The sequence below is a fragment of the Myripristis murdjan genome, chromosome 13 (genome assembly GCF_902150065.1).
Source record: "Myripristis murdjan chromosome 13, fMyrMur1.1, whole genome shotgun sequence".
Lineage (NCBI taxonomy): Eukaryota > Metazoa > Chordata > Actinopteri > Holocentriformes > Holocentridae > Myripristis > Myripristis murdjan.
Window position 1 is genome coordinate 9,907,306 of NC_043992.1, and position 25,183 is coordinate 9,932,488.

Consider the following 25,183-nt stretch of genomic DNA (forward strand, 5'->3'; position numbering starts at 1 on the left):
GTACCGTTAAGGCCTTTTCAGATTTATATGGAAGTTTTAACACAGACTTTCTTCTTTATTTGCAGGCCTGTCTCGGTCAGTTGGCCGCCGTGCGCTTATTTTTCAGGCCTGTAACTGCATTTGGTACAGGGGTTTATTTTTCTCTGTATTGATTCAGCGGACTGATATTAAAAGCTGTAGGTCACAGATTATTCAATTCCTCCTTCTAGCTCTAACTCCAATAATTAGGCCTAAACCACAAATTTGCATTCATTAAAAAGTCTTGGAATCGTCCTTGTGTGTGTAGCTAAGCAAATCTTGTATTTTTAAGAAAACATTCTTTAAATAAACATTATGGAATGGTCTGATCCCTTCCCATAAGCTCCAGATGAAGCCCTCTTCTGTAAGATAAGGGGAATAAAACCATCCACCAGTATGTGGCAGGCAATATAGGCCTTTACACTTATAACAAAAATGGTTCTATATATCACCAGAAAATGGGTCTTTGCTCTTTACTATACAGCAGAAGCCTTTATTGTGCTATAACCCTCTTAACACTATATTAAATTACTTTTTAAGAACCATCTTGGCTTCTTTACTCTGGTTAACAAGGTTTGTTTTGTATTTTAAACAATGGAGAAGAGTGTTTGAGTAATTATGGTTCAATATATAGACCCGTTATTCTAACCAAAGAACCCTTGAAGACTGCTTTTGCTCTTTAACCCTTTCAGACAGCTGTTCCAACTCAGCATCAGGGATATTAAATATCCTTTAAAGAAGAAGAAGAATGAAGAAAAAGAAAAACAATGACGTATTATTCATTAGTATTCACCATTTTGATGTTTTGTTGTCGTGTCTTTTTATTCTAAGAAATCAGGGGTGAGTCTGAGCCTCTGCCTCGCCAAAAAAAAAAAAAAAAAAAAAAAGACATACAAACCCCTTATTTTGGGGTGAGTATTAGCGGTAATCCTGTAAGATATTCTTGGTCCTGTTAGGGTGCATGTGCCCTTAGACACACTGGTCTCGTCCTATATGAACATTTCATTCCTCTAAAATTATAAAAGAGGCTTGTTTGCGAGGGGAAACAAGATCCGTGTCTCGCCTGCTGTATTTTAATGTAGGTATATCAGGGAGCGGCCAGGGCTCCACATGCGCTTGCGGGCTTCTCTGAGCGCAGAAATCCGCTTCGGTGCAGCAGCAGCAGCAGCTATCTGCCGCTTCCCAGCCATGCAGCCTGTCCCCAGAGCATTGCCCAGCGGGCGATAATATCTCAAAGGGAGTGGTTATCGCCACACATTATATTATAATCATTAGTGATCCTAGCCCTTTCACCCCGACTGCAGAATAAGCGCGGAGTACCATTAATCTAAACTAGAGGAACTGCTGGAGAGGCTGAAAACCCACTCAGTCCTTTGCTTCTCTTTTACTTCATATTCATTTCTGTTTGTGAGGAAAATAAAAAGGCAGTTTTTCTTCTTGATTTTGCAGGGGGTGTTTAAAAGCAGGTGTTGACCACTGCATGCATTTAGGGCTATTATTCGTGTCTTCTGTAAATACAAGGACTTGGTATCTCTGATATGGATATGATGCAGTTTGATTAATTACATATTTATTACAGCACTGATCATGAGCTCTGAAAATGATGTTTATTTCTGCATGGATACCAGTGAATATTTTAGTCATTATCTTTAGGTTTCAGTAGAGAGTTAACGTGTTCTAAATGTGGTTTCAAAAGCTTTTTCCACACAGACTCGATTAAAAATCTGCAGGAAACACATGATACTAATTTAGGAGGATCTTTTGAATGGAATGAAAATGTAAAAGTTTCGGGATAGCAGCAGGAAAACATCGGCTGTCAGTCTTGTGAGCAAAAACACATCAGTCAAATTCCAGAAAATGCTCCATACTGACTGATTAATAGGCCTACACCAAGCATGAAATACAGCCATAGCCTTGGCCTGCTCTATTTCTAAAATGTCATCAAGGGACTGGAATAAAGCTTAGGGGAAATGGCTGGCCATATTGTGTCCTGGAGCTTTGGATTGACAGAATGCTCGCAATAAATTAGAATCATGAACACGGACTGTAATAATGATAATAATTAGTAATGGTGTGTCAAAGCCCAAGCATCCGCTTTATCCAGATTGAATTCGCCACCTAGTGTTATAAGAAGATGACTGGAGGGAGTCACTGGGACTTTATTTTTTGTGGTGACGGGGTCGTGCCTTGGTCCCAATTGTCTTATTTGTTCCTATAAAGAAATCATATTATTTTCCTGTGAAAAACATTGCCCTTGTTCTATGGTGACAGCCTCTGATTATCGGCTGTGTGTGTGTGTGTGTGTGTGTGTGTGGCATGGGGGTGTGGGGTGTGTGTGGGGGGTGAGAAGGGACAGCTGTAGGAAGATGATCTATAAATCCCATTGAATTTCTCTCAGCAGAAGCTCGACGTTTGGGGAAAAAGTCTGGAAAAATAATGTTTAATGTAGAGTTGCTCAATAATCCAACGTTGGGCTTCACATCGGCATATGCTCGCTGCTGATCCAGGAGGAGGCGGGAGGACACAAGGCAGTCGATTGCGGCTCCTAGCATGGGGGGTAGGGTGTGTGTGTGTGTGGTGGGTGGGGGGGTTCTCTGTGTGCTGTTTGGGTTACACCATTACTTTGAATTTCCCAATCTGTCAGGGCCTTTTCTGCTGTGTGAGCACCATGCGCCGGGATGGATGGAGGGCTGGATTTTGGTCCTGGGTGTGTGTGATAATGCCGTGGTGAATGATTGACAGACTGGGCTGGGCTGGGCTGGGCTGGGCTGGCCTAGGCTGAGCTGCATGGGACACCCTCCCGCGCCCCTCCGCAGCCACCCACCCACCGCCCTCCCCTATGAATAAGATGCTGCACGGTGAACTTTGCACCTAATCTGAATGACTTTGCTGCGCTGGTCCCGTGCCAGCAGCGCACACACCAGGCCTGATGGACTTGATCAAATTTAAACAGGCCCGTTTAAAGGGGAGAAACAGTGCGCAGTGTGACAACAGCCATGTGTCGGTGCGTGCTGAAAATTACCACGCATTTTCCCGAGTTGTCGTTTTAACAGTTTAATTCCCTGCCAATATCCAGCGTTAATTTTTCTTAAATGTGGTGAAAAAGTTTCTCCCGCCTCAGAATGAATTAATAGCAGCAGTCAAATAAATATGGGCTAATATACGTTTTGTTTTGTTGTCGTTATAAAATTCTTCTTATTGAAATTGGTGGTATAGTCCGCTGTGTAACGCTGATTATTATTTAAACAGATTCTGTAAACAAAATCATAGCATGCAAACTCGCCGACATATTTTCAAGCAAGAGAAACAATTTAGCCTACTTCGAAATCCATATTTGGAAATTTTAATTACTCTTTCTTTCTTTCTTTCTTTCTTTCTTTCTTTCTTTCTCATCTACCTTTTAAGGGTTAATTATACATGTGAATAAAGGTATTTCATATATTTTTTAAAAGATAAAAATTTAAATTAAAAAAAGTATCCCGTTTCACTGGAATAAGATCCTATTCTTATAGTCACAGGCTGGAATCATCAACGTGCTTTTTTGGGATGCAAGCAAGCTTCTCTTTGACAATTCCCCTCTTTGAAAAAAAAAAAAAAAAATCCTGGCCTGTAAATGAAGACTGGAATGAGGACCGCATAGAGCCAAGCCAACCCCAACCCCGACCCGCCGCCCCTCCTCCCCCGCCCACCCATCGCCCTCCGGTCCCCGGTACACTCAGTTGATCAAAGCTCCAGTCGGGGGTGATATTTCTCTCTTTATTACCGGAGTCACGGTTTGTCCCCCCGGCCAGCCTGCTCGGCCTCACTGGCCCGGGTTAAGGTCACACAGGCCGGCTTTCACAGCCTGAGCACCACGGGAAACTACCCGGGAAGCAGGCAGACTTCTGCTATCTCCTCCCCAGTCTGTGCTCCTTCTCCCCCGGTCAGGTGACAGCCCATCTAATCACCTGTTTCAGAATTTAGTCTTCACTCCAGACCCAAGTGTCTAGTCCTCCTTCCTACCCGTGCCCCCCATACATTGTTGTGTAGTGACATTGTGTCTCTAACTGAGCCTGGAGGAGAGAGGAGACAAATAAACGTGTCATGATTAGAATTAATGATTGCATGCATCTTCACAGCCTCATTCATTATCTCAGATTAATTATCTCGCAGTGTACCAGTTCACTTGTCTGCACTTCATAAACCCCAAATCTCCTGGGCTGCTTTACAACACTAACCAGTCCACAGGCCCTGATAACAAAAAAAAAAAAGCACCTATAGCCTGTAATCTCACTCTGGGTAGCCTCACATTCAAAATTAAATGTAAAATCAAATCCCCCCTCTTGTATTGTCTATAATTCAACTCCAAAAGCTTGCCTATAAAATAAAAAAAAAATGCCACTTAATGAAACTGCCTTCCGAAGCATCAGATATAAATTAAAGGCTCCCAGAACAGAAGTTGAATTGGACATATTTGCATATCCACTTCCTTATACCCCGTCCTGCTCCCTAGCATTCTGTCCCTCCTGAAAGGCCTCCTCTTGCAAAAAAAAAACAAAAAAAAAAACACAAAACTCCATTTATGTTTCGTTGTAAGATTAAAAGCAGAACATGCACAGCCCGGCTTTCTTTGTCATGAGGTTGTTTTTTTTTGAGAAAGACGGGGTGGGGAGGGAGTTTTGTTTTCTTCAACTTGAGGATAGATGCTGCATCAAATTAGAATTTACAACTTCTAGGTGCAGAGTGAACTGAAGGAAGAAAAAAAAAGGCATGGGTGACAATAAAATATATTGGTAGTAAGGGATTACAGTGGTAAGGTTAAAGCATTTTTGCATTTAATAGTGTCTTTGCCTGGAGGGGAGTTGAGATATTTTTAAGCCTATAGCCTATATTTTGATTTCCTTCTATTGGTGGATTAATCTGCCTCTGTGAGCTGGCTTTTTTTTTTCTTTCTGTGGCTTATTCTAAATCAGGCAGAGATTATCCCCACTGACAGACTATCAAGTTATCTGCTACACATGGAAATAACATCAACTTTTGTTGTTTACAGCTGCATTTACAAGTTTGTAGCTAGAGGAAGAGCACACAGGCTGCAGGATTCTGGATTATTTTCAATTATTCTGCAGATTCTGTGCAGAGGGAAAAAACAAACTGATTGTTTTTTTAATGAAAAAGGAAGAAGGTATCATTTCCTATCTTTCGGTGCATGCAAACTGGACAGTATTTCTATCAGTTTAGGCTTTTTATGAACCGCCCAGTTGACCTCTCTCTCTCTCTCTCTCTCTCTCTCTCTCTCTCTCTCTCTCTCTCTCTCTCTCTCTCTCTCTCTCTCTCTCTCTCTCTCGCACCCTCCTTCAGTGTCCCCTCTCTCTGATGGAAACACAACCACATGCGCAGCAGATGCACTGAATGCGCTCAAACGCACCATCATCCACAAAAACAGGAAAAAACAAGACAGAGAGAGCTGTAAAGGGAAAGGACTGGAGAAGATGAAGAGGTAGAGGATGGAGAGACGGGAAAACGAGTCTCTCAAAAAAAAATACATATAATTTTTTTGAAAAATCACAGAGAGATCGAAGTCTTCTCTCTTTTTTCTTTATCCCAAAACACATGTCGTCTTAAAGAGGCGCTCGCTCCCTAGGCGCAGGGGGAGGCAGCTGGACGGGGACGGGCGTTTTGCATGAGAAGTAGCCCATATGCAAGAATAGGATGCTGGCGGGCTATTGGTAGAAAATAAATGTAAAAAGAAAAAAACCCACCTGGGTGTCCCCGGGTCTGCTCCATCCACTGGAAAGCGCGTTTTCCTGCTTACATTTCGCAGTGCGTGATTTGTTATTGGGGTGGGGGGGGGGTCCCATATAGCCAAAACAAACAAACAAAACAAATCTTATTCCCTGTCAGTGGTCAGAAAATGTAAATCCCAAATCAGGAGAATGACCAATCACCTAATCATTAATCAATCTCCCGATTATTTCTTCATTAACATTTTTTTTTTTTTTTTTTTTTTTTTGCAACAAAGACAACTGCAACGTTTCTTTGTGATTTGATTTATTTAACTATCATCTTACAGTTCACAATAAAACATTTTTGTGAGCAATTAATTAAATAACACTCCAGACTGGATTCATAGCAAAATGTTGGGTAGTAGAATTTGTTCAACAAGCCTAGAAACTTTTCTCCCAATAATAGAGAAGTATATTTTCAGAGAGCATTATGTATATTTATTTTTTTTTAAATGTTACAAGTGTGAGAGAGGCCTGTGAAATGATCAGAGCCAAGGAATAATGCAAGGAGCTACTGTACAAAAACTTCTGCACACGTTTATCCCTTGAAAATGCCTAAAACAACCCACCGGGCTGCCGGGCTCTTGAAGCGCCCTCCTGTATAGTGTTATTGGCCTGGCTAAGTGGATTGGACTTTCCTAATGAATCGTCCGAGGTGTTTAGCCCATGAGCTCCTGAAGGGCTGAGCGGCACAACCTGTCAACTTTAGAGCCTTTCTGTCTTTCACATCCGCCTCCCTCCCTTCCTTCCTTCCTTCCTTCCTTCCTTCCAACCACACTACAGAGAATAAAGCAGCGCGTTAAAACAAAACAGCGAGGGAAATCGTTATTAAAGCAAAGCACAAACACAGGACAGCCGGTAATATTGCAGGAAGACGGAGGGGGTGGCGGGTGCAGGGGGGGGGGATAGCACATCTTCAATATAGCCTTATGAAATAATAAGATTTTTTAAAAAAGAATAAAAAGATTTGGGTGCTGAAACATTTTGCTATAGGCTTTAAGTTGGTTTGTTTTGGTCAAGTGCAAAGCGGACAGCTTCATTCCTGTATCATATATCATAAAGCATATATCATATTTCACAGCGGTGTTATTCGTGATTAAAACATAAACAAACAAACAAACAAACAAAACGTCCAAGAGATTCTCAAATGACAAAAATAACCATGCGTATACAACTTTGTGCGTAATTTTCTGGTTGCATTTGCCTCAACATGATTCAGTGGGAGTGCGCCATGCAATAAGAAGCTCCTTTATCCCGAAGATGCCACCATATGTACCTGCTCAGATTCCTCCTTCATGTCTCTTCATGCCCAGAAGACAATTTGATCAGCGGCGAGAAAAGTGACGTTTCTTCCTCCTCGCCCGCTCGACGCCGGCTGCTTCCTCCAAACACATTCACTAACATATGACAGTTTCAGGGAAATTCTTGACAATTGGTATCTTGAGTGTGGCATAAATAGCAGGCAGAGCCCTTGCTGGGGTTATGATGGGGATGGCTGATGGTTGCTGGTATGGCGAGGTGCTGATTGGTCCAGCCGTGGCCTGACGTCAGGAGGCTGGGAATAAGGCTGGCTTGGAGCTTTAGGAGCAGACAGAGTACTGGAGACCCAGCGCATCCCAGCATTACACACACACAGTAAACTGGAGACTGAGGGCATCCCAGCATACACAGGACCCGCCAGCGCATCAGCACCAGCACCGCTTTACCCAGAAAACAAACATCCAGGACGTCCGACAAGAGCCAGAGGAGAAAACACCATTTTTTTTTTTAAGAGAAAAGATCTTTTTGGGGTGTGTTAATTTGTTTCTCAACGGGTGCTGAACAGTGGATAAGCGGCCATGTCAAAGTACATTGAATTATTTATAGGCATGCGTGTCTTGCTGTGTGACAGTATTGCCCTAAAACCATTTTATTAGACGGCTCTTCCAGCGCACTGACTGGCACACGTCGCTTTCTCTCGACCAATGCGTCACTTCCAAGAGCGCCGGGACAACCAGACAGGCTTTCAGGTCTTCTCATTTGAGCCGATCTGCGGGTTGTGTTGATATCTATATTTCCCCCCCTCCCTTCTGTCTCTCACTGGTTTAATTCATCTGCATGCGTGTTTTGTGCGTGGCGGCGGATCCAAAGGACTGATTTTTGCAAGGCTTTTTTTTTGTTTGTTTTTTATTTTTTTGGCTTTCCCCACCTGAGAGGACGCCTTGGCATCAGGCGACCGCCACCCCCCGTCCTGTCTTTTGGACGCTGAGCTTTACGCATGCAGGGAGAAATCTGTGGTGACACCTGATCGACTGCTTCTCTGAACACATTGACCCGGGAGCTCCAGGCGAATCAGGGAAGCAAATACTCGGACGAAAGCGGTCAATGCTCGGCCTGTGCTGTTGATTTGTTTGTCTGGTTCATCGTGGGTTGCCCAGCCAAAGCCATGGTCCACTGCGCCGGCTGCGAGAGGCCTATACTGGACCGGTTTCTCCTCAACGTGCTGGACAGAGCTTGGCACGTCAAGTGCGTGCAGTGCTGCGAGTGTAAATGTAATTTGACAGAGAAATGTTTTTCTCGAGAAGGGAAACTGTACTGCAAAAATGATTTCTTTAGGTAAGCAGGGAATGGGTGACAGCGAAATTACTCACCAGTGTGTGTGTGTGTGTGTGTGTGTGTGTGTGTGTGTTTTTTAGATTTATTTATTTATTATTATTATTTATATGTTAATTTAATTTACTTTTTAATGAATGTATCTGTCCGGTTTTATGTCAGCGGCTGAATGCAGAGCCACATTACACCAGGTAAAGAGAATTAGAAAATTATCCAGTTGTCTTTAATGTCACTCACATAATGAAAGAGTGATCAAAATATTGGCAAAGGCAACACCGCAAACATGCATGGTGCTAAAAGGAGGGAGGGCATTAATTTTATTTTATTTATTTTTTTTTAGCAACTTTTTAACTGGTTTGTATTTAACTTTTGACGATTCCCGTGCAAGCTATTCTGTGTGCGTTATTGAGCATTTTCTACATGATGTACTTTTAAATAAGTTTTATTTATTAACAGCCAAACAGAGCAAGGGGATTCCTAACAAACAGAGAAAGTCTCTATTGTATCAGAAGGCTAAAATATTAAGAAGGAAATAATAATTATGAAAAAGTCGATTAATAAGCTTTAGAAAAAAATAGTCAGAAAAATAGGCATAGAAATTAAACAGAATTTATCAGTTAGGATATTGATTGTGCGCACACAGGCCTGTATAAGACTTGTTCTTTTTTCTCTCTTAAATTATTTTTGATTTATTTTTTGGAAAGAAATATCAAACACTGGCCAACCTGTCCGTGCCTGAAGGCGTGAATGAGGATTTGGAGGCGATAACCTTTGATTAGGAGGAGTAATTAAAAGCTTGTTAATTTGGATTCTTATGCAAAACAAAGGGGGCAGCCACATTTAAACGCGTGTGCACTCGCTCTCGGCGGGGGGTGTGTGTGAAGGAAATCGAGGAAATCACACTTGGGTTTTTACAGCGCTCAGGCTGCCGGGGAGCGTCCAGGATCAAACCCCCGGCCAGAGGAGCGCAGCGCCGGGTGTGTTTGCTCAGTCCGACTGAGGAGGACGTGATAAGTGGATTTGAATAGTAAACTAGTTGAAAAGATCAAGTCTGCAGACAATGCAATCACAGACGTGCAGTCAACAAGCAGTGCACGCCACTCAATACACATTATTTCACGTTTAAATCCCATGGCAGGGCTATTAGTTCTCCTTTTCAAAGCAAGTGAAGTTGTGTATTGGGTTCAAAAAGGAAAAGCAACTATGTGTTTTGTGGCTTTGGCCGTCCAAAAAGTGCTGGATAATGAGTTATAATGAGCTGGACTAATATATAAGACAAAGGCCTGGCAGTGGGTAATAAAAATGGGCCAGAAATAAAATCAGCACATCTGTCCATTTATATTTTTATAGGGCTATTCAAGGCTGTGCAAAGAGTGGTAGAAAACAGAAAAACATTATTATTATTATTGTTATTATTATGAATATTATTAATAATAGATAACAGAAAAAAAACGTCCAATAGGCTAAGTCTATTATTGATATTATTATTTGTCATACAATTTAAATGATCCGTCTAGCCGTTTCCTCCAAAGTGTGAGTTATAGTCTCCAAATGTTTTTTTGTGTATAGATTATAGTTTCCATTTTATTTTAATTGTATGCAATATGTTAATTTATGAAAAAACTTTTTTAGCGTTTTTTATGTGGGTCTATATAGAGAATTTAATCTCCCTTTTTTCTTTTTCTTTTTCTTTTTCCTCCAAAATATGTGTTAATTCTGGCTGGGGCCGAAATGCTTTTAATTTTCCGGGATGTGAGAGTTTAGTCTTTTATTTTTCGCCGAAATATTATTTTATCTGTAGATTAGGCGCTTCCACCAAAAAAAAAAAAAAGTATATATGGAGTTTAAATCTGTTTTTTTTTTTTTTTTCTTAAATTTTTATTTTAAAAGATTCTATTGTTTGTGATTTTAGTCTCCGTCCGTCCCGCTCATCTCTCTCTTTTCCACCAAACTGGACCGTGATATTATCTGTTTTCATTAGTCCGCATGAAACAACAATGTGCTGCCTGTTTGATGCAAATCAGAAAACTGAAAATATTAATGCCACGTATCTCTCTCCTGCAGGCGGTTCGGCACGAAGTGCGCGGGTTGCTCGCAGGGCATTTCTCCAAACGACTTGGTCCGGAGGGCCCGGAGCAAAGTGTTTCACCTCAACTGCTTCACCTGCATGATGTGCAATAAGCAGCTCTCCACCGGAGAGGAGCTCTACATCATAGACGAGAATAAATTTGTTTGCAAAGACGATTACCTAAGCAACACGAGTGTAAAAGACACCAACCTCCTCTCAGGTACGGAGCCAGTGTGCGCAACGGGCTTAAATTGTGATGGATGTGATGGGTTCAGCCCTGCCGTGGGTTCACCGTCTCCATGACCCGGGCTGTGCAGCATAAAAAGCAAAAACTGGAAGAAAAAAAAAACACGCCATCATCAAAAAAATATTGAGTTATTTCTTTTCTTGACGTGCATTTTCAGTAACGTAATATTGTTTCCTTAGAATAATCCCGAAATTATAGTACGCTCTCGTCAAGCCTGCTCTTTTTTACTGCAAGACCAGCGGGATGAGGATGGATCGTTTCTCTATTAAGGCCTGCGATGTAAATCCCTGCTGAATATATATATTTTTTTTGGTCCCACAAATATGTCATGTTGTCTTTTTTTATCTACTATTTACTCAGACAGGCTTGCTTTGCCAGTGTTACTCTTCATTTCAGCCTTTCAGTGATGAAGTGTGGAAGGGAAACCCACCAAGAATCAGTTTTGCTACCTTTTGTTTATTTGCAGAATGGACTGCTCACCTTTTTCTCAGGCTGAAATTCATCTGCAGGAAGTCAATTCATGACATATTTCATTTTAAGCTGTAACAAACAAATGTAATGATAGTCTTTTTAAGCGTGCACGAGTGTAAGTCAAGTTTTTCTGTAAAACAGAATTGATTTGAATTGTTATTCATAGTAGCTGCTCACATTATGATGATTACTGACTTGAGGTCATAGTTCAGCCCCACTTTGTTTACCACAGCCTCACTGGTGATGAATATACAGTCTCCTCAATACAGGGATATTTATAGTATAACCAATGCTTTGCTGAAAATGGGATGGATTTTTGTTCATGTAAGTGGCTGCTTGCCATTTGATGATCACCAACTGGAGGTCATACTGTAATTTATTCACCTTTTTCTTCTATTTACCAACACTGCAGCCACTGCCATGCTTGATGCAAAATAAGTGCTCTGTAAATGAAGCATTTTCTTAGTTAATTTCTCTTATCCTCCCACAGTAACGGCATGCAGCGATCCAAGTCTATCGCCGGACTCTCAAGACCAGCTACAGGACGATGTAGGCCTAAAGGACTCAGAAATAGCCACTCTGTCTGACAAGGAAACGGGTAATATTGAAAACGATGACCAGAACCTGGGGGGAAAGCGACGCGGACCTCGGACCACCATCAAGGCCAAGCAGCTGGAGACGTTGAAGGCAGCATTCGCTGCAACACCCAAGCCCACCAGACACATCAGGGAGCAGCTGGCCCAGGAGACCGGCCTGAACATGAGAGTCATCCAGGTAATGGCGAGACCAGGGTGTTTATCATCCACAGCAAAAGGATTATGCTTAGATTGAGTTCCAGCTAGAGGCTCCCAGGGGTCCTTGATGAGGGTTCCTGGGGGTTCAACCACCACCAAAATGAGGAGTAGTTTAATTTGACTATTGTCATTCAGGGAACTTAATGTCCAATATGTCTGAATCAAGAAAAACAGGATTGTGATTGTGCTGTGGCTCTAAAACTGGAGGGGCTGATGGGTTCCACAGGGTGCACCCAAAAAATTAGGAGTCATTCAATTTCATTTCATTTCATTTATTTGCCATGTACCATGTGAGTCTATCATCCAAAGGAAGGGAAGATGATCCAGCTCAAGGGATCCACGCTGAGGAGGGAGGTTTTTCATGGGGTTTCCAGGCGTTGTATTGATCAAAATTTAAAAAAAAAAAAAAAAAAGAAAGAAAGAGGGAGAGAAATAGTTTTCTTTCACTATAATTTAATTCACTGGCCATCCAAGTAATGTTACGGCCAGTATGTCATTATTTATCACCAAAAAAGAATACTTGTGAGGTGGCAGTGGTTCCCAAACTGGAATCCAGGGACTCCCAGGGGTCCTTGATGGAGTTCCAAGGGGTCTCCAGTAAAATGTGGAACAGTTCAATCATTTCATATCAGAGAAAGACTGTGTGAGTGACTGTTGTAACCCTAGGTTTCACTCTCACCACTGTAATATTAGATGGAGACAGATTTCAGATTTAATTCTAAAGCAGCAGCGTCTAAAACCTCCCCACGCAGCTCCGTGGGGTCAAACGTGTTTCTGTTTAATCTATTGCAGGTAAACAGTTGAGATGCCCTGATATGTTATGGAAATGAGTTTCAGGGGACATTTATAAGTTGAGGAGGTGGGTCCACACCTTGTCTGTTTTTTAGGGTGTTACACACTCATTAAAAGGTGTGATATAGCAGCTTATATTTTATGGAAATATGTCCCTGCCAGGCTGCCAGCCTGCTGCGGCCAGGCCTCATCAGAAGCTCCACCTCCCCGCTCCCTCTCACATCCTTCACCCTCTTAAAGGAGGGCCTTTCCCTTTCAAACTGCGCGGTCACATTGAATTCATTAAGCTAAAGATTGGCCGTCACCGAGGTTTATTTGGAAACGGGTAATTTATATGGGTATTTTTGATTCTTGGCGTGCGCAACGGGTAAACACGCCAACTGGCGCCGGGCTGCTGGGAGCGCTGGGAGCGCTGGGAGCGCTGGGGAGTCCTGGCACAGCGCTGCCATCACGTTTTGCGACCACATTTAGCCATGCTGTGACCATTTCCAGCCAAGTGGAAAGGCAGAAATCTGTTTCAGGGGTCTTCAGATTGTCTCCTCATCCTCTGAATTACAGCAGGGCGGTGCTAAATTAAACAAAGGTCATGCAAACACAAACAACTGGCAAAACCTGTACATCATCATTATTATTATTATTATTATTATTATTATTATTATTATTATTATTATTATCATTATTATTATTATACATTAAGTATTTTTCTTATTACTAATATTTTTGTACGTGATCAATTTATTTTTACCATTTCGAAATATTTAACATTTGTAGCATGGGCTGTGCGCCCCGAGGTATTGATGTGCAATTATTGTTGTAAATTTCTGCATAATATGAAAAAAAAAATATGCCTTACATATCAGGCCTATACCAGAAAAAATGCCTCAGTTTGCCTTGGCCTAAATGGTTGGCAAAAGGAGCATATATATCTCCATCTTTATTTTGATAACATGTTGTTCCAGTTGTGATTTTGCCCCTCAGATTGTGCCACAGATCAGGGAGAGAAGGTTCAGTATAGTAGCTGCGAGATTAATGGCGATAAAGTGGAAAGTGGCGATGTAGGATATCTAATATGTATGAGCATCAGGGAAAGGAGGAGCATAATTAAAGGAAGGCAGCCTATAGATTAGGAAATGATAACCTCCCAGAGCCTGGTAATATATTGGTAACAACCCTCCTATTAAGTATTAATTGGAGATTGTAAGCCCTCGCTGCTGTAGCCTGCAGTCGGAGTAAATGGAGGGTTAAAAGATCATTAGGGAGGTTAGATCTGACTGTCCTCCTGATGATAATTAGGCGCAATCCTGACACCACAAGGCCTGCGGATTTGCCGCACCGGGTCATCACGCAAAAGACCCGCCGCAAACACACAGAGAGCTGGGTTATTTGGGCTGCTCAGATAACAAAGCTGCAGGAGCAAAGCCAATTCGGTCCAGGTGCCAGGATAAATTTGACACCTAATTAGACATCTCTCCTAGATGTGGGGTAAATTTGCATAGCCAGGTTTATTACGTCTATCAAAAAAAGAAAGAGAGAAAGACAGACAGAACCAAGACCGACCCGCATGCCCAAAAGTTTTACTCTTTTTGTTTGTTTACATATTTACATACAGCCAACAACATCCTAAATTCACTCCCAGGACAGAAAGCACACCTTTTTACCTCCAATATGTCTTTTTTCGGGCCCTCGCGTCTTCCATCATCAGCTCAGCGCATTGACACACATTCAAAATGGCGTCACGTTGTGGAGCCTATTGCGCGTTTTGAATGACATGATCTGACCTGTGTTCGTGTGTGTGTGTGTGCGTGTGACCAGGTCTGGTTTCAGAACCGGCGGTCCAAAGAGAGACGCATGAAGCAGCTGAGCGCGCTGGGCGCCCGGAGGCACGCGTTTTTCCGCAGCCCGAGGCGGATGAGGACGCTGGTGGACCGGCTGGAGCCCGGAGAGCTCATCCCCAACGGGCCCTTCTCCTACTACGGAGGTATGCACTGCGGCATTTATGTTGGCCATTTAGGATTTATCTCATGTTGTCTGATGAGTGTGTGTGTGTGTGTGTGTGTGTGTGTGTGTGTGTGTGTGTGTGTGTGTGTGTGTGTGTGTGTGTGTGTGTGTGTGTGTGTGTTTGCGTGCGCCTGTGCGTGTTTGATGCATTCCAAGGCGCCTTTTTCCATTTGGCACGCGGCCCTTCCATGCCTGTTACAGCGGTAATGATTGATATTAAAATAACTTCTGTTAGATTTTCATATCTTACAGATTTCCTTTTCTTTTTTGTCTCACTAAGTTCTGCTGCTGCTATTTGGCCTACTTTTATAATGCTAGAATTCATATTTTGTCTATTTTATTTTCAGACATTTTATTTAACATACTGGAATAATTGGGTGTACACCACCTCATCTCTTTTATTAATATTTATATTTAATTACTCTTTGCTGCTCTCTGTTGCTGTTTGTGGCTGTAACAAATCAGTGGCCTTATCTTATTTTTTGTTTATTTATTGTCAGGTTTAGATACTTTATTAAATTACTCTGAGTCCAAGTATACATGTTTCCATGTAAAAGTCACCTCACCAGGTTTGGTGCTGAATAAAGCGATAAAGCAGTTTTACTTGGGTGTGCTTGGCAATGCCTCCTTAAGGAAAAATACCATGTGTGCTTCACTTCAGGTTTCTGAGCAGAAACTGACATATTCTGAGATATTCTGGCATATTCATTCAGCACTGTAAATTAAAACAACACAGGTTTTTAGATAAATAGCAAAGCATTTGAGGCGGTTTAGCTTACAGCCTCCAAGTGGAGACTTCATTGTTGAAACAAAATCCAAACTCCAGAGATATTTTTTGTGTTTGGACCACCTCTTGTCCTGCTCTTATTGGTGCTGTTTGTCTACCTCTTCCATAGCCTTTTGGATATTAGACAGACAGTTAAATTTAGTTTAAATTTGCCTGTGATTTGATATCTCTCTCTCTTTGAAATGCTTTGAAATATCTGTGCTGATAATTTTCAGAGAATTTCATTTATGCTCGGGCTTTTGTCCCTTCCATCGAAGCAAAAGTCTAATAATATTCTGCTGAAATGAAAAAATCGGTCTCAGTAGGTAGAATCGCTGATGAAATGGCCCCCATTTTAATTAATTTTGTGGCGACGTTGTTCTCCCCACCCAATTGCAGTTTTGATTTAAGTGTAACGTGCTCTGTGACTAATGTAGCACGGCGAGGGTCTCTCTCGCTCTCTAATACAAATCAAGCTATGTATATTCAATGAATTCCTCAATATCTCTGAAATTATTTCTGCACACCCATTGTTCTCAGGGCTAAAGTTGGTTTTCTCTTGGATCTGCAGATTATCAAAGCGAGTACTACGGCCCGGGAGGGAACTATGACTTCTTCCCTCAGGGACCTCCGTCGTCACAGGCCCAGACCCCAGTAGACCTCCCCTTCGTGCCCTCCTCGGGCCCCACGGGCACCCCCCTTGGAGGCATGGACCACCCCCTGCCGGGCCACCACCCCTCCAGCGAGGTGCAGCGCTTCTCCGACATCATGTCCCACCACCCGGGGGACTCTCCCAGCCCGGAGCCCGGCATCCCGGGGCCCCTGCACAGCATCTCCTCCGAGGTGTTCGGCCCGAGTCCGCCCTTTACCTCACTGTCACTGAACGGCAGCGGATACAACAACCACCTGTCTCACCCCCCCTCGGAAATGAACGAGGGCACCGTCTGGTAGCTTTAAGAGAGCGGACTCGACCAGCGAGAGATACAGTAGCGAAGGGGGTGGTGGTGGTGGTGGGGACTGAGGGTGGGGGTGGGGGTTTGAGAACAGGGGCATGGGTGTTGGCGGGGTTAGGGGAACGCCATTAAATCATTTTTTTGGTCATGTCATATTTATTTATTTATTCTCCCATTTGCTTTTTTGGCCTTTTTTCTTCCTTTCTTTCTTTCTATTCATGGCACACGCGTACCCGGCATTAAAAACAAGAGTGGATAGTATGATTCTAAAACATTTTCCTTATTATTGTGTTTTCGTGTTTCAATTGCTTCTTTTGCCCCCCGCTCTGAATCCCGAACTGGACTTTGTTGTGGCGTATTAAAAAAAAAAAAAAAAAAAAAGGAAAAAAAAAGACTGGGCAAGACTGTTGAACCGAAGCCCCCCACCCCTCCCTTCCTTCCTCCTCCCCCTGCCCTCCCCCTCCTCAGGCCCCCGGGGCACCCTGCCCTCGACGGCTGTGACCCCTCCTGACTCCTGTCAGTGGCCTAGCATAGCGACCAAACCTCCAAACACTCACCGGTGGGGAAAAAAACAACCCTTTTGAAATCTCCTATAGTATATCCTGAACATGAAAACATCATTAGCTACTGTCAAAGACTTCAACAGCTTTACAGAGAGAGAATAAAAGGGCCGAGGGTTGGTTGTGCGCTGACCTGGCACTGTAGGAAGGCTGAGCGGCGTTCAGACTCTGTTTGAGGCACTAGACGTGTCCCTTGTATTTATTCAGAAGCTCCTCAGACCTCTTTGCCTCTTGAGGCTCTGCCATATTGACACTTAAACAACTTTTTTGACACTCTATATGTTTCTGAAGGCCAGAGGAAATGACACTTTTTTCCTCCGTCTGGACTATTTCTTTCCTTTCCTTTTTTTTTCTTGGTTTCAGAATTTCCACCAAATCTGAAGAAGGTCGCCTTCAAAAGGCAAACAGTTAAAACGCTCTACGGATTGCAAACCCTTTATTTAAAATGGAAGTGAACTTGAAATGTTGTTGAAATGAAGTCTACCTTCTAAAAATCTTTTACTGGGGTTCTAAAAAAGGGACTTAGAACAGTCAACTGTTTACGTAATCTATTTAATTCAGGAGTCCAGAAGTCTCGAACCATGTTTTAGAACCTCTCGATCCACATAAAAATGTTCCAAGCAACCAACCAAACTTTTGTATTGATTTCATTTATATTGTATGGAGATAAAAAACACATTTGCTGGGGTTGTGGTTCACTGTGCTAGTTTGTACAAGATGTTGTTTACAAAAAAAAGAAAAAAAGAATAAAAACATAAGTAAGTAGACAGTTGCCAAATAAAAAAAATAGCACAAATACTGTTAAAGTGCTTTGCACCATCATCTGCAGAACGTGTTGAGACAAAATGTAAGTGTTAAAAGGAGTAATTGACTTCTTAATTTTTTTAGTCTGCTGACGATACATTCATAAAATTGTTAATATAACATACTTAGACAGGTTTTATTTTTGTGTCTTCGAAGGAAAAAAAATCCAAACTATTAAAAATCGATGGTCAAATATGCAGCTAGTAGCTGCTACATCTCTTTGAATATCAAGCCCTCATGGTATGTCTTTTATTGTTCCAATAAACCTAAGCTTATGTGACCTCCAGTGCATATTAGACCATTCACTGTATAAATACAACATGTTGACAAAAATGTGTTTCTAATAAAACTAGAAAATATACATTTGAATTTTAACATATTTTCTTTGGAGCGGTTATCTTACAGTATACTTTACCATGTATTATGTATTATGGGCTGTCAGAAAAACCATACATCACAGGGTTCTCTTTAAGGGAGTTATCAGGCCAGTGTCACTCATTTTCATAATGAACGCATTGTGTCTACATGTCTAATTTTCTATTCACTTGGAGTGTGAAATAATTGGCCTTTCTAGACTTCGTGACAGGTAAACATTTGTTAATTCCGATTAATGGGATTCAAAAACACCGACTGAAATTGAAACGGCAGTTGGAGGAAACTGACAAAATACACACACACACACACACACACACACACACACACACACATGCATACACAGAAAAAAAGGTTTGCGCTCCTTTAAAAGAATGCACTTGAGAAGGAATTACATTTAGACTTTTACCACAGTTGTCGAAACATGCCACAGACACGTGCTTCGCAGTAGGAATATTGCGATGCTAATCCTAAACTGTCAACAAAGGCTTTTCTTTTTCCCCGTCGCTGCATCGCGCCAGAGCCTGACGGCCGTGGCTGCAGGTTCTCTCTTTCTTGATGTTTATAAGAACAATTCATAGACGGAACAGAGCAGGGATTTAAACAACAAGGAACTTTTTCTTTTTTTTTTTTTTTTTTTTTTTTTTTTTTGCTGACTCCAGCCTCTCCCAGTCGTGGAAACAGTGGACTGGCTTGCCGCAGCTGACACAAGGGGGAGTTGTACTATTAAGTGCAGAGAATGAATTCACAAGTTATGCTGATGCCATTTCTTTTCCCGTCACTTCTGCCTCTGCCTTGGATTCTTTGGGGTGTATTCAGTTACCCGAGGTCGTCCACTAATCATAAGCAGTTAGCTGTGCAACTGTGAAGGACAATGATGAAATTGCCGTGACCGCGGCTCTCCTGCTTGTTACGGTTTTATTAGCCCACTCCTACATTATTATTCCCTGCAGCTTACTGTTCTTGTGGTGCGGTCTGATAGTTGAGAGGGACTTTTCCTAACTTATTTCAGTGAATATAGCCATAATAATAATCAAGAAGCCAAATACTAGGCATGATCTTTTGCAAGGGGGATAAAAAAATTATTCATAGTTGTAGGAAAACGAAGTCAGGCTGCGGGATTGTGGGATGAATCCGGGGAACCCTTTATCTCCCTAACCCCACATGTGCAGTTAGGACCGTATGCAATCCTGGTTTCTCCCCTTGCCTCCAGACTGTAATCCACCATGAATTAATCATGGTCTTGAGAGTTAACCAAGCTTGGGGGGTGGGTGGGGGTTTGGTGGGGGCTGTGGAGGGATATAGGTCTCTGTTGAGCCCCTGGGCTTAGCCCCTGTGGTAACGCCATGCACCGCCGACTGACCGCCCCCGGGGCCACGGCTCTTTACATTCAAATCTCCTATTGATCGCTCATCAGCTATTGGCGCAAACTGACCTTGTAGTCGGCGCTGGAAAAATAAAACAAGCCTTAACGGCGCTGAATGGTTTTAAATGACATTTTCAATTTCTGGAGCGAGGACATTTGAATAGCCCACACACCCACTGGGGTCCAAAATAAGTGCATGTGTGTATGATTAGTGGGAATTGGGTAGGGTGGTGGGGGATGAAGGGGTGGGGGCGGCGGGGGCTGGTTATACAAAATGGTTTACTTTAGGGTACGTCAGGGGCCAAAATATTGAGCCAATAGGAGGATCAGGCCCAGCAGGCAAACATTGAGATACTTGTGCGTTCAAACTGAGAGGGTTTTTTTCAGAGCCCCTCTCCATATGAGAAGCATTTGGCTGGTAGTTTTAAATGCAGAGTGGCTCAGCTGGAAGTGTACCCTCCTCTGAGCGAACGTAGCGTAAGCACACAAACACATGGCACGAGTCCTCGTTTCTCCTCAAACAAATGACACGTGTTGGGGGAGCCAATTTCTTGGCCAGAAATGAGAAATGCTGTTAATCAATGGAGCAGGTTGGGTGATCGCTGAGCCACATTTTCTTGGCTCAATACTCAGCGAGCGGGTGATATGCAGTCATGTCGCTGCCTGATAAGCTGACCTCTGCTGACTAGTGGTTTGTTTTGCCATCTCACTACTCTTTCCACTCACTCATTTCCTCTCTCATGGCACAAACAGGTTTGCTTTCTGTTTACAATAATAATCTGTGACATTTTCATACAAATAAATGTCTGTTTCCTTCTATATCACTGATTGATAATACACAGTACTAGTTCAACCGATAGCCAGTTCATGAAAACGTCTGTGTTCCATGTCTGGTTGAATCCTCTTTCATGGAACGTCTGTGTTCCATGTCTGGTTGAATCCTCTTGCGTTCTTTTATTTTTTAATTTTTGGAATAAAAAGCAAAACTGGGTTGCACGTGCAGCCATAACTACCATGTTTAAACAGAAAGAAGGGCCACCTACAGAAACTTCATCGACAGAAAATCCAAAGAAAAAGACCCGGTTTGACTGACAGGTGATCTCTGGGAAGTGCACTGTAGAAACACCACAGTGATGAGCACTTAGCACCAAAGATGGAGCCAAAATAAAATGAAACAGGTTCTTGTGAAGCACCACTTTATAAAATAACTATAACTATAAGACCCTGTGATCACAGTGACTTCACTGCTGCTGGCTTCAAAGACTGAACTAACCAGTAAATGACAGAAAATGGAGCAAAATATATCATATGATCCTGAAAGAGAACGTAATATCTACAGTTTGGCAGGAACTGCTTTGTAAGTATCCAGTTTTATTATACAGTATATTAAGGAAATTTACACCCTCAGTGGAGTGTGTATTATCATCCCAAGTAAAATCTGTGTGTTATCCACCTAAAGAAATAATTAATGGCCTTACTAGAAATATGAACAGTGAAGATGGAGCACAGGAGCCTTTCTCGGTGTGTTAAAAGTAAGAAACCGCTGCAAAAAAAAAGGGAACAAAACAACCAAGAGTATACATAATTTACACGGCTGTAATAACGTCATCATGCCACATCATTTGGAGTTGTGCCGTCAACAGTTAATACGAGATGAAATGTGGTTTTCCCCAGGTGTGATTACATTTTTGCAGTTCTGAACCTTTTAGCCTCGTTATGAAGTTAATAAGTTCATATGAGTGAAAAATCACAAGGAGACACAACTCATAATGTCAGCCTCCCATACACCATCAGCAGCTCAACTTCTCTGCATTACAACTTTGAAACTTGCATTATTTATAGCAAATCACACACAGTGTATGTATTCTGTTTGAGGTGGATTTTTCCTTCTGAAATATAGTGAGACTTTGTGCATCACCACAGGGACTTCCATCCGGTGATGTGGTGGTAAATAAAAAGTTGGATGATCTACAACATGACCTCCAGTTGGTGATAATATTAATGCAAACCACCACCACCAATACCAATTACATTTTCAGAAAAGCATCAAATATGTATATGTGTATTTTCACTTAAAAGGCCCGGCTATGTCACATCATCACATCAGTTTGATGGTAATGTGCACCGAGACTTTAAGGAAATAAAATTTTATTGCAGCCCAAAAAGGTGATTCTGCATATCGAAAGCAGAGATGTGTTTGCATGTTGTGTTCAAGACGTTAACAGGCTGTAGACGCTGACCTTTGACCCTTTGAGGAATGGAGTTTGACCCGGCATGAACCTTGATCTTGATCAAGGGGGTGTTCAAGGTCAAGCTACCCCCCGGTCACCACCTCCATACTGATGGTTGCCCTGCATATTTCCACAGTTAGGTTTCCAATTCATTGTGAAAAGGGTGCTGTGTCAGCATTGGGGTTTCAAATACTTTAAGTATGAAAGGGGTTTTTAGCCGTACTGGTTTCAGGTACTGGAAAAGCAGATTGGAGTTTTGTTTATATCAAACGTCCTCCAAGGCAGGAATAATTTCATTGGTTGAGTTCAAATTTGATGGACAGACCCAAAGAATCAGTTTATTTTTATTTATTTATTTATTTGGCTAAGTAATGCTAGACCAATGGGAAAAGGCCACAGGTAAATAAAAGGTAGCCCATCAGAAGTGAACTTTACCATTAGGCAAAGGACAAAAACTGCCTTCGGTCCCGAGATACCAAACCCCCATAAACACCTCATGAATTTATTTTTTCACAGTACACATATTGACATGAATAGCAGGGTAATCACAGGTGTTACTAACAACATTAATGAAGGTTCTGTTCCATTTAGGTCTAACAGAGCGAGGGTCCCGGTTGTTCATGCTGGTTCACTAAATGGAAGGCAACATTTATTAATTAATTAATTTCTTTAGATACGCCTGTGTTTACCCTGCTATTTCATGTCAAAATGGCTGCTGTGAGAAAGTTCTACATGGCGTCTCGACTCCCCAGACCTTCACTGCAGCTGACTGCTTCTTGGTGGGATTTCCCCCAAACTATACACCTGGCTCCGAGGGCTCAAGTTAGATGTATTTTTCATTTCCTAATAGTTTACTCAAAGGTAACACTGACAGAAAAATATCAAGCTTCTTCAACTACCATGTAGATCAGGCAGTTAAGATTTTACTCTCCATTGTGTTATACAGAGTATTTATTGGGTTTCCTTGTTTTCATTTGTTTATTTTACAGTACAGCCACAGTACAGCCACGTTTCCCATCAAAGGCATCAGCGGTGCTCATTTTTAGCTAGCTAACATTTGCTTGCTAATATTTGTGAATGTTAGGTAATGCTTACTAACCTCAACCATGACCTTTACCTAACCTTAACCAAGTATTTTTGGTGGCTAAGGCTAACAAAAGTAGCTAAAACTAACACTTGGGTGATAAAAGTCTCCTGAACCTACTAGTAGGTTAGTAGCCCCTACTGGCCCATATATTTGGGACAGATTTGTGATGATAATGCACATTCATTAGTTTGATAACAGTGAAATCAGCAGGTGTTCCACCACAAATGTTCAACTGAGGTAGTGCAAAACAGGCGTTTTTGAAGCACCAGTCACAATTAAGGTAATCAGTCTGTGGTTCTTAGTGGATAGGATGATAATAGCAGGAGAGACAGGCTCAGCGCAGTGCAAATTTCAGTGCAAAACAGCACCTTTCTTAGAAAATTTGGCCCAAAGCATGCTGGACATCATTGGTGTACTTTTCCACTCAACATTGTGAGGACTGGCAAACAGAGGAACTTACAAATAGGTTTTATCAGATAAATAAGAACTTACAAGGAGCAGAATAAAGCCCCAAATCTCTCATATCGCTCAAATTAGGACACCTCCTGATACTAACTGAAGAAATATCTAACCTAAGTGATCTCAGTGAATTCGCTAGCCTGCTGATCCTTAATGCCACGGTCAGGAATGAAAAGCCATTGCCATTTGTATTTTTAATTTATATTTTCGCCGAAGTTCCTTCTTTGCTGCTTGTTTGCTACTTGGCTAACTCTGAATAACTGTGTTCTTGAGGATTAACTCAACCAATAAGACTAGTTCTGCCTCCAGAGCTTTGCTTCCGAGAAGTTGTACAACTAAAACTCTGTGCTAAATAGACTGAATATTTTTTAATTGGTATAGTAGTAGTTGTAGTCTCATTTACATAAAGATATTGCCCATGTAACAAACAGTATGTTCACCCAGGGAGGAAAGTATATCCATTCAGCAAAGTGTAAAGTGTACTAATTTCCCCCTGGAGGATGTCCTGATGGTATGTAAGGTCTGTAGGTTGGCCTGATTAGCACAGAGCATGGAGTGTGTCTACACCATCTGACCCACTGAATGATATTCATTTGTCATTCGCATATTGGAGGCCAACTGCTGTGTTTTTAGCTCAGGGCAAGGGTTCTCCCAGTGAGTTGTTTGTGTATGATTGCACTGGTAATTTCCCATTGTGGTAAAACATGGAATGCAGACTTGGGTGCAAAATCTGTTCATAATTTCTACAACCTGGTGATTGAGTTGGCACCTTTTCTTTTATGAATATGGTGTTTCAGTAGTTTTTGGTAAACAATCTATCTTGATGGGAAAGGATTGTGCCTGTATTACAAGATACTCGCTCTTTTTGGAGTATAAGCGTTAGGTAAAGTCACTCATTTCACCACAACAGGAGAGCTTCACTTTACTCAGACGTGACCAAGGCCCCGTTTTGGATTGGGTAAAGCAAATTCCACCTTTGGGTATCTTTGGTAAAATATTTTTTTATCCCCTGACCTCAGAGAGCAAGTTCAAATCAACGAGTTACTTCCACAGCTCGTCTTGGGAAAAGTTACACAGTAAGGAGGTGATTGTGCAGCTGAGATATCGGTCTTCTAACTTCTTTGATAAATTATAACTTTAAATATCTAAATAAAATGAAAAGCACAATTTAGCAAAATGCAGAATTGTGATGTTGGCCTGCAACCAAAGGGAATCCATCCCTCTAAAGTCACATTTCCAAAAATCCCCTGGGTTACAGGTGTTATCAGCAATGTGGATCAGTTTTCAGGCTGGTAAACTGTGACCTGTAGTGAGTGATGGTGATCAGGTGAAGCCCTTTGAGACTGCAGCTGTGATTAAAGGCTCTAAATAAACTTCAGCTCCTAAAAAAAAACACTTACTTGATGCTATTAATGATTAATTTTCCCTTAAATTGACATCAACCTAAAACTGTGGGTAAACTGAGTGTAAACCCTCCCCTTCCTCCCTGGCTTATACATCTAAATAGGAGGGATTTTCACAGGGCAGTGCCTCCTAGTGGCCGGACAAACACTCCTAGCACAACAACTTCAAGCTTTGCTTCTTTATTGACATGTTAAGGAACAAACACTAGATATTTTAACATGTTTTGACCCATTAAAATACTTTTTTTTCATTTCACCTATTTCAGTATACCCAAATGAAAAGGGTTGCACAGAATAAAGAGTAAAGCCAAAGCACATGCGTGAGGCCCCATTTGAAAGGCATCATCCTCTAGTTTCTCGAAATTTTCTGGAAATGAACTATGAACATTGCTACACTCTTTTAACCTTATGTCATCTACGTTTGTGGAAAATTTTAAGAT

At 41.9% G+C, this 25,183-nt stretch overlaps 1 protein-coding gene across 1 annotated transcript; it reads left to right on the plus strand.

Moving 5' to 3' along the window:
- Positions 1-8,205: 8,205 nt before the first annotated feature.
- On the plus strand, positions 8,206-16,459 carry lhx1a (LIM homeobox 1a). Its single transcript, XM_030067312.1, has 5 exons — positions 8,206-8,375; positions 10,437-10,660; positions 11,649-11,932; positions 14,557-14,722; positions 16,080-16,459. The coding sequence occupies exons 1-5, from the start codon at positions 8,206-8,208 to the stop codon at positions 16,457-16,459; spliced, it is 1,224 nt and encodes a 407-aa protein (XP_029923172.1).
- The last annotated feature ends 8,724 nt before the right edge of the window (positions 16,460-25,183 follow it).

What these genes read in the sequence shown, in the direction of transcription:
- lhx1a (XM_030067312.1), top strand. Translation starts at nt 8,206, where the DNA reads ATGGTCCACTGCGCCGGCTGCGAGAGGCCTATACTGGACCGGTTTCTC. An exon ending in TGAACATGAGAGTCATCCAG is followed by an intron (nt 11,933 to 14,556) that starts GTAATGGCGAGA and finishes GCGTGTGACCAG; the next exon opens with GTCTGGTTTCAGAACCGGCG. An exon ending in GCCCTTCTCCTACTACGGAG is followed by an intron (nt 14,723 to 16,079) that starts GTATGCACTGCG and finishes TTGGATCTGCAG; the next exon opens with ATTATCAAAGCGAGTACTAC.